Source organism: Mustela erminea, chromosome 9 (genome assembly GCF_009829155.1).
Source record: "Mustela erminea isolate mMusErm1 chromosome 9, mMusErm1.Pri, whole genome shotgun sequence".
In the NCBI taxonomy this organism is placed as follows: domain Eukaryota; kingdom Metazoa; phylum Chordata; class Mammalia; order Carnivora; family Mustelidae; genus Mustela; species Mustela erminea.
Window position 1 is genome coordinate 65,375,113 of NC_045622.1, and position 13,879 is coordinate 65,388,991.

Sequence of the window (13,879 nt, forward strand, 5' to 3'; positions counted from 1 at the left end):
CAGAATTCATTTTCTTGAAGCTGTAGGAATGAGGTTCTTGTTTCTTGCTGGCTGTCAACTGGGGTCTATTCTCTTCTCCAAAAGGCTGCCTGCTTTTCTTTTCATGTGACTCACTCTATTTGCAAAGCAGCAGTGACACTTTGGGTCCTTGTCATACCTCTAATCTCTTTGACTTCTACTTCTACCATTAGCTAGAGAAAACTCTCTGCTTTTAAGGGCTGATGTGATTACATAGGGCCCACTGAGATGATTTCCCTATTTTAAGGTCAACTTTACTGTATAATATAAGAGGAGTAATATTTCATATTCAAAGGCTTCAGGGATTGGGGTGGGACATCTTGGAGGCATGTATTTTGAAATTCTTCCTACTACAATTACTTACCTTTGATTAGATCTTGAATCTGCTTCCTGGGAAAAACTCCCATGTCCCATGTGTCCACTGATCTCTGTAGGTCTCCATTGTCTACAATCTTCTTGGCCACATTTGGAGTAGAAATTAAGGAATATGCCCTCCTGGGGAGTAGTACAGCTTTTGCAGTCTGCCTTCTGTTAGTATAAAGCTGAAGATCCCAAAAGCTGTTTTCTAATTTGAACAGTTGAACTTTTTCACTTTGGCTTATGTTTCTTTGTAAATACAATTCCCTCACAAACCTAGACTTCTGACCTATTTTCTTCTATTTGATTCCATGTGCCAATAATCATACCCCAAATCCTTTCCCAGTCATAATTATCAAGATGTATTTCTTTATTTTCTCAGCTCCATTCTTCTCTCTCTTTCTCTAATTTAATGGTGCCTACATTGAGTTCATTTCAAACCACACATATCATTAATCTGGTTTTCCCATAGGCTGAGTTGATCTGAGTTCAACTGAAAAATTTTATTGGTTCTTTCCCACTGAAAGCTCTTTTTATTCTGTTTAGAGTTTAGAAATAGTCAGGCTTTCTAAGTCTTCAGTCTGAACCCTCTGTATTTTTTTTCTTTCTACTGCCAAAAAGCCAATTCTTTCCCAAGTGCTTCTTTTTCTTACAATATATGCCAAAGGTTGCCAATAAAGTTTCACATGGATTTATTCCAGCCACTTCTCCTAGGACTATAGGCTGCCCATGGTCTGCCTTTCAAGTTATCATGGGAAATACTTTGCCAAGTTTTTTTGTTTTATTCACCACATGAGTCACCATATTTCTAGCTCCTGAAATTAGTTTTCTTGTTTTCTGCTGCTTGACTGCTAAGCCAGTGCCTTGCATTTTGAAAACTTGTTATTGAAGCACCCCATTATGGTTCAAATCTATGTATTAATCAGAGTAGGCTAACTGCTATAACAAATATAACAATTTCAGTAGCTTAATACACTAAAATTTTATTTCTTGCTCATGGCACAGCTGTATTCTGTGAGTGCCCATTCAGAGATCCAGCTTCCATCTAGTGGTTCTGCCATCTTCTCAGGCCGCAGGTCCTCAACTAAATCCTCTGAATTTGGTAAGAAGTGGGGAAATAAAGACAGTGTGAAATATGGGGCAGGAGAGTCTACTTTAGGGCATTACCTCTGAAGGGTCTCCATTCCCCTACATCTAGCTGCAAGAAAGACTGAAAAATATAGTCTAGCTGTGGAAATCATGTTGGTGAAAATACAGCAGTCTCTAGCACAGCAAGTGTATTAATTTTAAAAATTCAAAGATACAAAAAACTTAAATACAGAAAACAAACTGGGGGTTACTAGAACGGTGGGTAAGGGGATGGGTGAAATAGATCAAGGGGATTAAGAGGGCACTATTTTGATGAGCACTGAGAAGTCTATAGAATTATTGAATCAGGGGCATCTGGGCGGTGCAGTGGGTTGACTATCATACTCTTGGTTTTGGCTTAGGTTGTGATCTTAAGATTGTGAGCTCAAGCCCTGAATCGGGCTCTGTGCTCAGTGGAAAGTTTGCTTGAGGTTCTCTCTCCCTCTCTCTTTGCCCCTCCCACTCATGCTCGATCTCTCTCTAAAATTAAAAAAGAAATCCTAAAAAAAAAGAAAATTGTTGAATCATTATATTATATACCTGGAAAAAATTTATAGGCTGAGGGGTTATAGGAAACTAAGATTAGTCAGGGATGAAGGAGAAAGAAAGGAAACAATCCAACCCCCAAGAGGTAGCCTATAGTACAATGACCCAAGGCTTGGGGACTTTGGGCTTAGTTCTGGGAAGCACTAATATCTAAGGGGATCTAATTCAGGTTTAGGGCAAGACTGTGGCTCAGCTCCATAAAATGAGAAGGCATTTGGCTACTGCCAAAGGTTTGGAAATGTGCTTTTATTTTCAAACTCAGGTATGTGACACTATATAGTTCAATGCTAACACACCTGTGTGAGGTTTAACAACATTAAGTACTGACAGCCAGTGATACACAAATCCAGCATCTCCCTCTCCATTTACTCTGCCAGCTTATACACATGGGATGATATATATGGATTTTGTGGCAGCCAGAAGGTGAAGGCCCTTTTAGGAGGTGATATCAACAATGACACAAACTACACATCACTGAAACTCAAGATAGGTACCAGAGTCCTAGGGCTAAGCAGAAACGTCAGACCGGAGGCATTTTGAGGGCAACTTTTATTTTAGATCAATATCACTGTTGGAAAGACAGGGCTCATTTCTCTCCATTTCACCAGCCTTGGTAATGTTCCACCTGCTTCTGATCTAACTTTGCTTTTCAGAAAAGAAATGCCAAAGAGTACTTTTTTCAGGAATGCCCTTGGAAGTGTGATTTTTCTTACAGTTCTTCTTTTCTTCAACCTCTCTTACTCATAGTGTATTTTGAGTGAGGGTCTATGTCTGGAAGTACTCTTGCAGGCTTTTCTGTGGAGCAGCTGGAGGTTTAGGAGCTCACTGTAGCTGCTCTCCTGGCCTTTGTTTTAAATGGTAACAAAGGCGGGAACCCTGTGGCCAAGTGGACTGTGGGCCAGCTCAGCCTGATCCTTCTTTAAGGGAGGCTGAGACTAGACATTGCCAGCATAGAGTTCTGCCCCACAGCTATTGTCTCTGGGGCCCCATTTGCATCCTGCCTGTGACTCTGAAGGCCTAAAAGATTTTTCAGTGTGTCCAGTCCCCCTTGGTACAGCAGGGAAAACCATTCTTCCAGGACGCTGAAGTCCCTCTGCCTTGATCTGTACCTCTTTACCTTAATGGCACATTCTTGGTCAACCCTGACTTGAGCTTCTCTCACAGTGGTTTTCTAGCCACTGTAAAGGATGCCCCCCACCCTACCTTAAAATAACACACTATTTTACAGAAGGGCTGATCTAGGTGGGTCTTTTTGAAAGGACTGATTGCATCAAGCCCAGTCCTTGAGCTTGGAAATGGTGTTGCCAATTAGGTCTCATTTCTGCTCTTTCATAGTGTAGGCTGAAAAATAATAGAGTAAGTCTAGGCTAATAAAGATATTTTTCTTATTGAGATAGTAGCAGTGGTGGTGCTGGGACTGAGAAGTGTGCAAAATGTCAGCTGTCTCTAGGCTGCTCTCTACCACCTTGAATTCTCACTTGTTCTTTTGGCCAACATTCAGTGACACCCTCCCATGTATCAGCCGCCATGCTAGGTACTTACCCCAAAGAATGGGTAAGATATGGTTCTTGTCTTTGAGGAAAAATAGTAGGGGAGTTACACACACACACAGAGTTATTGTGATATACTGTCACAACTGTCAATAATGAAGATGTTTAAAAAGTGTCAGAAAGTAGGGTGTGGCCCATTATGTGGAGTATGGTGGGGAGTTGGAGAGAGGTAATTAAAGCCTGTATGGAGGGGATAATTTTTGTACTTGGTTCTGAAGAGTTACCAGTAAAAAAGAGGAGAATGGCAGTAGAAATACTGGTGAGTAGAGGAACAGAACTATGAGAAAATGATTTAGTCTGGGAACTAGAAATAATCTGGAGTGGCTGGAGGGCTACTTGGGGTAAGTGGGACTGAAATGTAAGGTATGCAGTTAGGAGACCCCTGGAAAAGGCAATTTTGGCAGGCGCCAGTCTGCTTGGATTTGAATTCCAGGTCCATAATTTACTAACTGAATGTACTTGGCAAGTTGTGTTTTTGGGTTTCAATTTCCTTATCTGAAAATGGGAGATTGGTACCCACCTTATACTTTTTCCTTTTTTTTTTTTTTTGAGGTTTAAATGAATTAATACCTATGTAATACCTAGAACAGTGCTTGGCTCACAGTAAGTTCTATGTGAGTGTTAGCAACAAAACAACATCAACAACAAAACAAAAACAAGAGCAGAACAACCACAATAAAAACCCACAAGAGACCAACACCCCCCCACCCTACACACACAACAGATGAGGGATGAATGAAAACAATGGCTTTAAAGGTGGAGCAAGAAGTCAAATTGGAGATGGGATGTGCTCCTTCAGTTTTATGCTAAACAATTGGGAATGCTCTGAAATATACTTGGGTTGGAAATCCCATTTGAACTAAAGCACTTAGGTGTGACTGCACATTTGCATGTGGGCACACAGGAGCTGAAAGCATACTGTGTCTCCTCCTTCACTTGAGAGTGTGGGTTAACTGCTCTCAATAGGAGAGGACAAATAGGGAATAGACTGTGTTGTACAACAACTTAGAATTAGCACTTGAAATGGAGACCAGCAAGTTCACTGTTGAAATCATGAGTTTTCAGTGTTTTTCAAACATCTTAAATCCATGTGGAGAGCTCATTGAACAGGTGCCTAGTGACTGCCCCACACCTAGTGAAAATTCTGTGGGTTGGCTTTATACAGAACACACACTGAGAGCACATGTTTGGAGGGTTGATGGCTTCATGCACATGCATGCTGTGTGTATGTATGTATGTGTTGTGTGTGTATACAGATGCATATATATTAACTCATATCTTCCCATTTCATTTTAAGCACTGGTCTAAATTCAGCCTAAATATTTTTCTGAGAAAACTTTCCTACTTCTGTAAAGAGAAACTCTTGGTTCCAAAGGGGAGATGGGGAGGCTGGAGGAGAGTCAGTGAGGATGAGATAAGAAATGGGATGATATTCATGTTGTGACTCCAAATTCTAGGTCTGATCATCAGGGTGAGTGTTAGCCTGTGGACATAATTAATTCTTCTTGATTTCTGACTACAGAGAGGGAAAAAGGGGAGGGAGAGTGAGCTTCTTACTATCTCCTGCAGTGAAGGTGTTTTATTTTCCCCCGCCATCTGAGCTAGGGGCACATGAATTTCCCTTCTGTTCGAGTTCCTTGGTAAAGGTGACTTCATCCACAAGATGCTTTACGAGGGCAGTTTGGTTGATCTTCTGAGAACATCAGTTTTTGTGTATGCACAGCTCCCACACGGGTGCTGAGTGTGAAAGAACCCTGCTCATTTCCTGATGGGTTAGTGGCAGCATACCCACACCCGGCCTGAAACACTATGCTTGGGGAAAGGGCAGTCAGCTGTGTGCTGGAGCAGGGCACCCACTGGGTGTCAGGTTTCCTACTGCTCTGCAGGTTGCTCATGCTGGAGTCCTGAGCTCCACCATGAGTCCCTCTGGGCTGCTGAGCAAGTGGATCTCCCAAGGGGCCCATCAGCCTGCTCCACACAAGAGTTATAGGAACTGTAGAGCCCCAGTACAACAGTCAAGACCAGCATCACTGTGGCCATCATCCAGATGACTTGCCAGTGCTGACACAGTTTGGGATACATGACTTGTAAGAAATGAACCAATTCTTCAAGTTTGCTGTCAAATGAAAAAATAGGAGAAGGGTTTAGTATATTAGGAACATTAAAATTTTTCCCCAGGTGATTTTAATGCTACCAGTCCATAGCCTTGATATTGGGAGCTACAGGGCTAGAACCCTCCTTCTTCTTGTTTGATCATTCATTCAGTCATTCATACATGCCCTCATGTATTCATGAGATGTTCATTGGTACCTGAACTCTCTCTCAATCCCCAGGATACAAGGTTGGCTGACCCACACTCCCATGCATGCAGATGGGACCAGCATCTTTTCTGTACTTAGTGGTATTTAGTGATCAGTTCCAAGGTATAATCTGTCCCCTGCCTTCATGTTCTGATGCATATTTTATTGTCTTCAGTTCCATATCTGACTGCGTTCAGAGTAGAAGAACTGTGCTTAAACCCGTAGAAGACTCTCCATGTTCAATGGTAAATGAAAAGGAGCCAGATCAACCTCAGGAGCTCACCTCAAACCATCCCACGGGCAACCAGAGGACTAGTAGCCTCCAGCAACCTCCCAGTGGCTTAGTCTGATGTTTTCTCAACCCCAGCAATCTTCACACTCTATTTTCCCTTCTTCCTTTTTCTTCCCTCTTTACTCTCCCTTTTTTTCTCTTTCTTCCTTTCCTCTCCCCCGTCACCATTTTTTGGCTGCTTCATTGCCCTTGTCCCTCTTCCTCTCTTCCCAACTGCTTTTCAACTTTCCCCTCTCTCTTTGTGGCCTAGTGAAAAGACATTTGGTCATATGACCTTCTTTGCAGAGTCCATTCTTCTAGCTTTCTAGTGAAATCCTGGACACATTCACTAGGTTGGAAATTTTTTCCTATTTATAATCCCTAATCTATTCCCTAATCTATTTCTAATCTATTTTTTAAAATAATATAAAAAGTAAGGATACTGAGGATCACCAAATGGAGGAGGTGAGAAAAATGACAGGAGGGCTTTATGAAGATCTGGAGGCACACATAAACACTGTAATATGCAGGCCATTTGCTGAAAAGTAGACAGCTCTAATTTAGTTAGTAGAAAAAAGATTCCTTATGACTGTTGGAAAGACTCAACAATACCTTCCTTGGAAAGGGACCAGAGGCTGAGAGTGCCTGCCTCAGATGCTAAGGTACTGATTGGTTTCTCGTTCTCATAGGAACCATCTGATGGTTGTTTCAGGAACAGTTAGGCAAAGCAAAAAAGTGAGCACATTAGTTGAGGTGCAAATTAATTTCACAACTGTTGGGAAGGGACACCTTGGAAATGGAAGCTTATCTTCTTTCAGCCTTGTTTAGATTCTTTAGTTCTATTTAGATATAACTGGATGCTAAAATGCAGTCTTTCTTTGGGGCTGTGTCTCCATGCTCCAAAATAAGCTTCTAGAGTGGGGAGAATCCCACTGTCATCCCACTCTGAAGTGGAACTTAAGAGCAGGAGGTCAACATCTGGCTCTGTGACTTTTAGCTGGTCCCCCATTTATAGCCTATGAAGGAGTTAGAAATAGAATTAGATTAGAAATAGAATCTCTGTAGAAATCAGCTTTTGATTTTTGACCTTCCGTAAGGGAGAATGAGGTGGCTTCTCTCTCACATGGGCCTAGGGAAGAGGGGCTTCAGAGATGCTGCTTGGAGAGCTTGATATGTTGAGGCTTGGAGGACATAGTAGACTGGTGTGTGCCTCACACATGAGCAGTTAGAAGAGCAAGAATCTTGCTGACATGCTTGATAGCATCAGAGTGGTGGGACATGATATAGAAAGCTGTCCTTCTACCAATAGTGAGCCAAAGGTGCACATTTCACCTCAACTGGTTATAGTCAGGAGAAGGAGAGCTGACATGGGGTGTCACAGATTCTGCCCAGAAATGCTACTTAGAAGCTGAACAGTGAAGGTATACTTCCAGTTGCCCAAGGATTGAGAGGGATTTTGAGCGACTAGTTAGGAGACATGCATTTGACCTCATAAAGGGACCAGCAGCTGAGAGGACCTGGGCAATGGTGTGTATGGTGGGTGATGGGAGGAGTGGTTTGCTCTAGAGGTCCCATAAAGCAACACACTAACTAAAGTCAGCAAGTCAACTTCAAACCCCTGCCAAGCCCTGCAGATTGCTCATAATACTATTCGACTAATACCTTCCCAACCCCTTCATCTCAACTCCCTTTCCTAGTGTTGATCCTAGAGAGGTCAGATGCTACACTAGTAAAACTGGAGAAGGTAGAAGTGCAAGTGGGAAAGAAGCCACACTCCCCATGCCTACTATAGGCTTCTTTCCTGAAGCAGATGACCTGCAGGAAAAAAGAAGGATAAACTTTAAAAGTTCAGGTTTTTTACTATTTTAGAGAACTGACCATTTTAATTAATGAAATGAGATTATTCTTGGGACTTAAACATGACCAGAGGACTTCTGCTTTCTGAGAGTTACTGGAAAAGTAAAGGAATCAGCCTAATATTGTCTAAACTCCATAGAGCAGATTTGAATGGGCAGAAAGGGCTAAAGTCTTCTGTTGCACTTCGTGAGTCTCTCTTGTTTAATGTATTTCTTAATGTATTACTTAAAACATGTTGGGTTGATTCACCCAAAGTTCATTTTAAAAAATAAGCTGATCCTCCAGAAAGTAATACTTACAAGAGATTACATTATTATACAATTGACCCTTGAACAGCATGAGTTTGAATGTGCAGATCCACTTTAATGTAAATTTTTTCAGAAAACATAATATAGTAGTGTAAATGTATTTTCTCCTCATAATTTTCTTAATAACATTTTCTTTTCTCTAGCTTAATGTATTATAAAAATACAGTATGCAATATATATAACATACGAGATATGTGTAACTGTTTATGTTATTGGTAAGGTTTCAGGTTACCAGTATACAATTAGTAGGTAAGTTTTTGAGGAGTCAAAAGTTATACTTAGATTTCTGACTGTGGTGGGTGGGTGCCCCTAATCCCCACATTGTTCAAGCGTCAACTGTACATTATTATAACAGAGGAGAAATTCAGACAAAAAGACTCTGGTGTTTGATGTGGAATCTCTTAAGTAAGGAGTCAGTTGCAGCAATGCCAAAATTTAATGGGGGAAATCATGTTTGAGTGCAGGTGCATGCAGGCAACTGTGTGTCTACAGAACTCAGGAATGAATGAGAAGATTGCCTGAAATTAAAGACAACAGGCTCTTAGGACTGACCTGGCTTTGGTGACAGAGGAGGGGACCCTGTCACTGTGAGTGAACAGTTCATATGTTAGCAGTGTCACTTATTATTGAGAAGATGATGCCTCACTACTGGGCCTGAAAAGGGAGAGCTACACCCCTGTAATAAAGGACAAGCACCCTTCTAAGTAAGGGCTGTGCTGATGTCTGGTATTCACCACCTGAGGTACAGGCATGTTCTCAAAATCAAAAAGTAAATCTGAGAGGATGCAAAGTTTAGGAGAGAGAATGAGGCTTCTCAGGATCAGCAGGACCAGGAGGATACTTTTGGACAATGGATGTGAAAGGCAGCCATTGTTATGTGCTGCTGACCAGGAGCTGGACAGGGAGCAATCCAGGCATAGCCTTACTTTCCCTGCGGTTTCACAAAATGGGAGGGAGCTGTTGTTAGCAGCTCAAATTTGAGATAGAATTAGCTAGATAAGGATTCCAGTCTTGTGCTTTGTAAACCAGACTGTTTATATTCCATGTACTCTGTTTAGTTCTCTTTTGTTCTTTCTCAGTACGTGGAAGTTTTAGAAGTTCTAGCCTGTCTTGGCTATATGAAAAGAAGCCAAAGAAAAAGCTGTTGTCCAGGTCTGGGCTTGACTGCATTAAAGGGGAGGAAGACAGTTATAGTGACCTCTAAAGTATAAGAGCAGAGGACCCCCAGGAGGGAGGGAAGATGTAAGGAGAATAGGATTCAGCTGCTTGGAGTAGTGACTGTACTTTCATTGTTAAAACTTGGGGATTCTTTCACTAGAAGAGGCGGTACATCCTAGCATAGGTTTGCTTTCAACAGTGAAGCATTTTCTCCAGCTCTCCTAGACCCCTTTTCCCTTGAACACTAGGGTTGACCCATGTAGGTTGAGACCTCTCTGGCTGAATCTTCCTCCAGCTGGGCTCTACTGGCTGTTCCTATGTGCTTTGAAGCATATCCCTCTCACCTCTAATCTTCATTTTATTACCTTATTCACTGCATGCATGTGATTTTGAGTCTGCTAGCAATGAGGCACAGACACATACCCTCTTTGAAGTTTAACAGCTGATTAGAAAATTATTTTGGCTGGGGTCACACTGGGCTTCAAGATAGCCTGGGGGTCTAAAAACAAAGACTTTGGTGGTGTTCCAAGTTTTTTATAACCACATTTTAAAAAATCAAAATTAAAAACGAATAAGAGACAATAAGGCAGAATGTATGGAATTGAGGGTATGGTTAAAATCCAAGACTCTCAATGAGGGCACAGATATGACAAAATGCAGAATGTATACTACCTTTATCTACATGTTATATATTTCCCCCTATTGAGGGAAAAAACACTTGAAATATAAAGTACACTAAAAAAGAAAAGCCCAGATATTTCTAATCCAAGTGAAAATTCAAACTTATCTGGTCAGCATGGAACCTGTTGGAAATTCTCCTTTGCCAACAAGTTGAATTCTCCCCTACTTTCATATATTCTCTCTGCCCCTGTTCTTGTAATAAACCCCCTCTAGGGCTTTAGACCAGCTCCCTTGACCTTGGCTCTTGGCTCTTGGGGATAGCTGGGAAATGAGCTAACTGTGGCTGGGCTAGGGGGTACTCCAGTAAGGGCCCTTGTAGTTCCTCAGTTCCTACGAGCTCTTGATTGCTGTTGACCTCACTCTTGACCACCTTTGACCTCCCAGATCTTGCAAACATCCTCTTGTTAACTATTTTGGCTCCTTCCTCTGCCTCCTCCCTCAACATGAGTGCCCTTCTTAGTTGCTGTTAGCTGTTCACTTGGGCCCCAGACCCACTGCTGCCCTGCAGTTGGCACCTCTAGGGATGTTGTGCAATTAAATGAATTGTGATCCATTTCAGCAATGGCAAGGGCTCCAACCTGCTTCTTTGGTCCTTTTCCTCTTCCTCAGTTTCTTCTGCCTCTTCAGCTTCTTCAGGGCTTTCACCCTTCTGTTCTTCCTCCTCCTTCAGGTCTTGAAGCTCTTGGGTCTTCTTTAGACCTTCCTGGTATCTGCAGGGCAAAAAGGAACAATTGAGTCTAAAAAGGCCAGGCACAGAGCATCCTTTCCTGAATTCTTAGAGGTGGGGACTCGAACACCTCCAATAATTATACACTTCCTGTGGTTCTACACAACAGGAAAAAGCTGGGAGGCTCTACTGAATCCCAAGGTGGCTCATGTCAGTACAATTTCCCCTCACTCCTTGGTCATCCTTCCTGTTTATATGTGAATGTGTGACAAAACTGACAGGGAAAAAATGTGAGTACAGAGTCCTGACTGGGTTCTTATCCTACAAAATGTTCAGCAGAGAGAAAAATCTGCTTTCTGTGTAACCTGGGTGCTTCAGCTTCTCACCTATAAAGTGGAAAGGGTGGCATTTTGAAATACCCTATTTCACAGGGTATGTGAATGTTCTGAGGAAGTGCCAGGCATGTAGCTTGACCTAGGAAGGGTGACACCCATCACATTGGCTTGTTGGGAAGTTTTATGGAAGTGGCAGTCACATACTAGGCTTAGAAAAGTACTCAGTAAATGTTTACAAAGCCAATGGAGGTATTTACTTCTGTGCATGCTTAGTATCAAAGATAGTTGTGGATGAAAAGATAGGCATCCCAAGAGATACCCTTCTGATGTCCTTTGCCCAGGATCAGTACTCTTTTTGCTTGTCCTATAGCTGAATGTTTAAGACAAGCATAGTTTGGCTAGGACAACCTCACCGTAGTATATACGGCTGCTACACAGAAGCCCACAGGTTCTATAATGGGAAGCTGTGTCTCCCTTAGGAGCTGTGGAGAAAGGAGAAGCTCAGGATGCTATGCCTGGTCAGAAATACTTTTCTACCAGTCTAGGGTTGGGCCCTGCTCAGTACTCTGTCCCCTTAGTGACTGACAATGAGCCAAAGGTGTTATCGAATCTCAATCAAAAAAGGGGACAGTTGGAAGTTGAGGGGGCCTCCAGTTTACAGAAGGAAGGGATGGCAGGGGCAGTTCTAAGAAGCAGGGTTACAGCTACTCCTGGGCATTGTTGATAGCAACATCACTCCTCTGAGCATGTGTCAGTAAGCCTCAGGCACCACCAAGAGGAATCCACCCAGGGGCTTTATTTCCAGACCATTCTGGGCAGTGGTATTCTGGCGGCTTTCTGCCTAAAAAGAGGGCAGTCTAATTATTGCCTAACCACACCTCTCACCCTGCTTCCTCTTTTCCTTCCTGTGGAACAGTACTGTTCTTTCTTATGTAGTTCTTTACTGAGGTGAGGCGGTCCTAGGGCCACGGGTTGCTTCCTTAAATCCTCTTAAGAAACTGGAAAGGCCCGTGGGAAGGTATCTTCTGAGACCTACCAGGTGACCTCAGGGTGGATGAAGTCTGACTCACCCCTTGTTGTATGCTTCCTCCTCCATCCTGGCCTTGGTCTCCTGGCTAATCTCCTCCAGGCAACTCAAAGTCGGCATGGGAGCAGAGGCTTCACAATCTGGGTCCCCATTTGTCTTTCCACTAGTGAGAAGAGGGAAGTACAGGGTGTCCTTTCAGCCAGATTGGGTGTCTGAAAACCGAACCATGTCTTTGGCCTGATTCCTTTTCGGAAGTGAGGAAACTCATTCTAGGCAGTGTTCATTTCAATCCTTCTACCCTGAGACAAGATTTTTCAAAGGCCCTGGTCCAAAAATCCTCCTCAGACCTCTAAACATCAAATAATATGCTAGCTCTCTTTTTCTTCATGCACCTAAATCCATCTTTATTCTTATTCCAGGAGATTCTATGAATGGACAGGCAGCTGTTGGGAGCTCCATAGCACTAAGATGAGGAAGATGGAGGTGGGCCAAATGTTCAGTTGGAATCATTCCATTCCAGTAGTCCATCTTTTGCTCCATTCATTTAAGTATCTACTAAGTACTGACTAAGTCACAGGCACCTTATAATGTACTGGGAATACTTTAGATGATGAAAGAAACAGTCTTTGCCAACATGTAGCTTAGCAGGAGAGAATGCCCCAAAAGAGGAAAGAAAATAATATGTAGTTATTACAAATTGTGATAACTTTATTGAAAGAGATAAACTCTGTGCAATGCAGAAAGTAACAAGGGGGAGAATCTACTTCAATTGAGTGGTTAGAAAAGACCTCTCTGAGGTGGTTTAACTGGAGCAAAGACCCGAAAGATGAAAAGTCAGCCATATCTGTAGCAGAGGGAAGATCATCCTAGGGGGAGGATGCAGATGTGTGAAGACCCCGAGACACAAAATATGCAGATATATTTGAGGAACTGAAAGAGGCAATGAAGCAGGAGTTAACTTCTGAACAAGGTAAATTTTCAATGCCAGTGAAATATCCAGATGGAGATGTCAATAGGTAGGTGGATACACCAAAGTGAGTTGGAGAAGAACTCTAGAGGCTAGAGATAACATTTGGCATCATCAGAATATGTATGACATTTAAAGCCAGGGGGATGGATAAGATTGTCTAGGGAGACAGTATGAGGAAATAGGAAAAGAAGACCCAGGACCAAGCCCCGGACATCTCTGCCCTTAGCTCAGGTGAAGAAGAAACCTACAGAGGAGTAGAAGCCAGAAAGGTAGGAGGAAAACCAGGAGAATATGGACTCCTGGAACCCAAGAGAGGAGAGCATGTCAAGGAGGAGTTAATTGTATCACAGTTTCACTTCTGAGAGTCCAAGTCAGATGAGTACAGAGATCTATAGATTATTAGATTTGATAATACGAAGGTCAAGAGAAGCTCTGGTGAAATGGTGGGAGCCAAAGACAGATTAGAATGGACTTAGTAGAGAATGAGAGGCAAGAAAAAGAAGATCTAGACACAGTAATCTGACTGGAAAGGGAAGTAGAAAAGTGTGTTCTGGGATACATAGCTGAAGTGGAGGGATGAATGCGCACTTGAATGTGGATAGAAATGATCCAGTAGAGGGGATGAAAGAAAGGGTTGACCAAAGAAACAAATTCTTTGAAAAGCGAAGTAGGGATAGACCTTAGAAAGGTGGAGAAATTGGAAGGG

General features: G+C 42.5%; 1 protein-coding gene across 1 annotated transcript in view; it reads right to left on the reverse strand.

Annotated features, from left to right (window-relative positions):
* Window positions 1-2,579: 2,579 nt before the first annotated feature.
* MRVI1 (murine retrovirus integration site 1 homolog) overlaps window positions 2,580-13,879 on the reverse strand; it is an 81,736-nt gene continuing 70,436 nt past the window's right edge. The window contains 3 exon segments of the mRNA XM_032359491.1: window positions 2,580-5,715; window positions 10,753-10,884; window positions 12,247-12,366. Coding sequence (XP_032215382.1) covers window positions 5,472-5,715; window positions 10,753-10,884; window positions 12,247-12,366 — 496 coding nt within the window. The 3' untranslated portion in view covers window positions 2,580-5,471.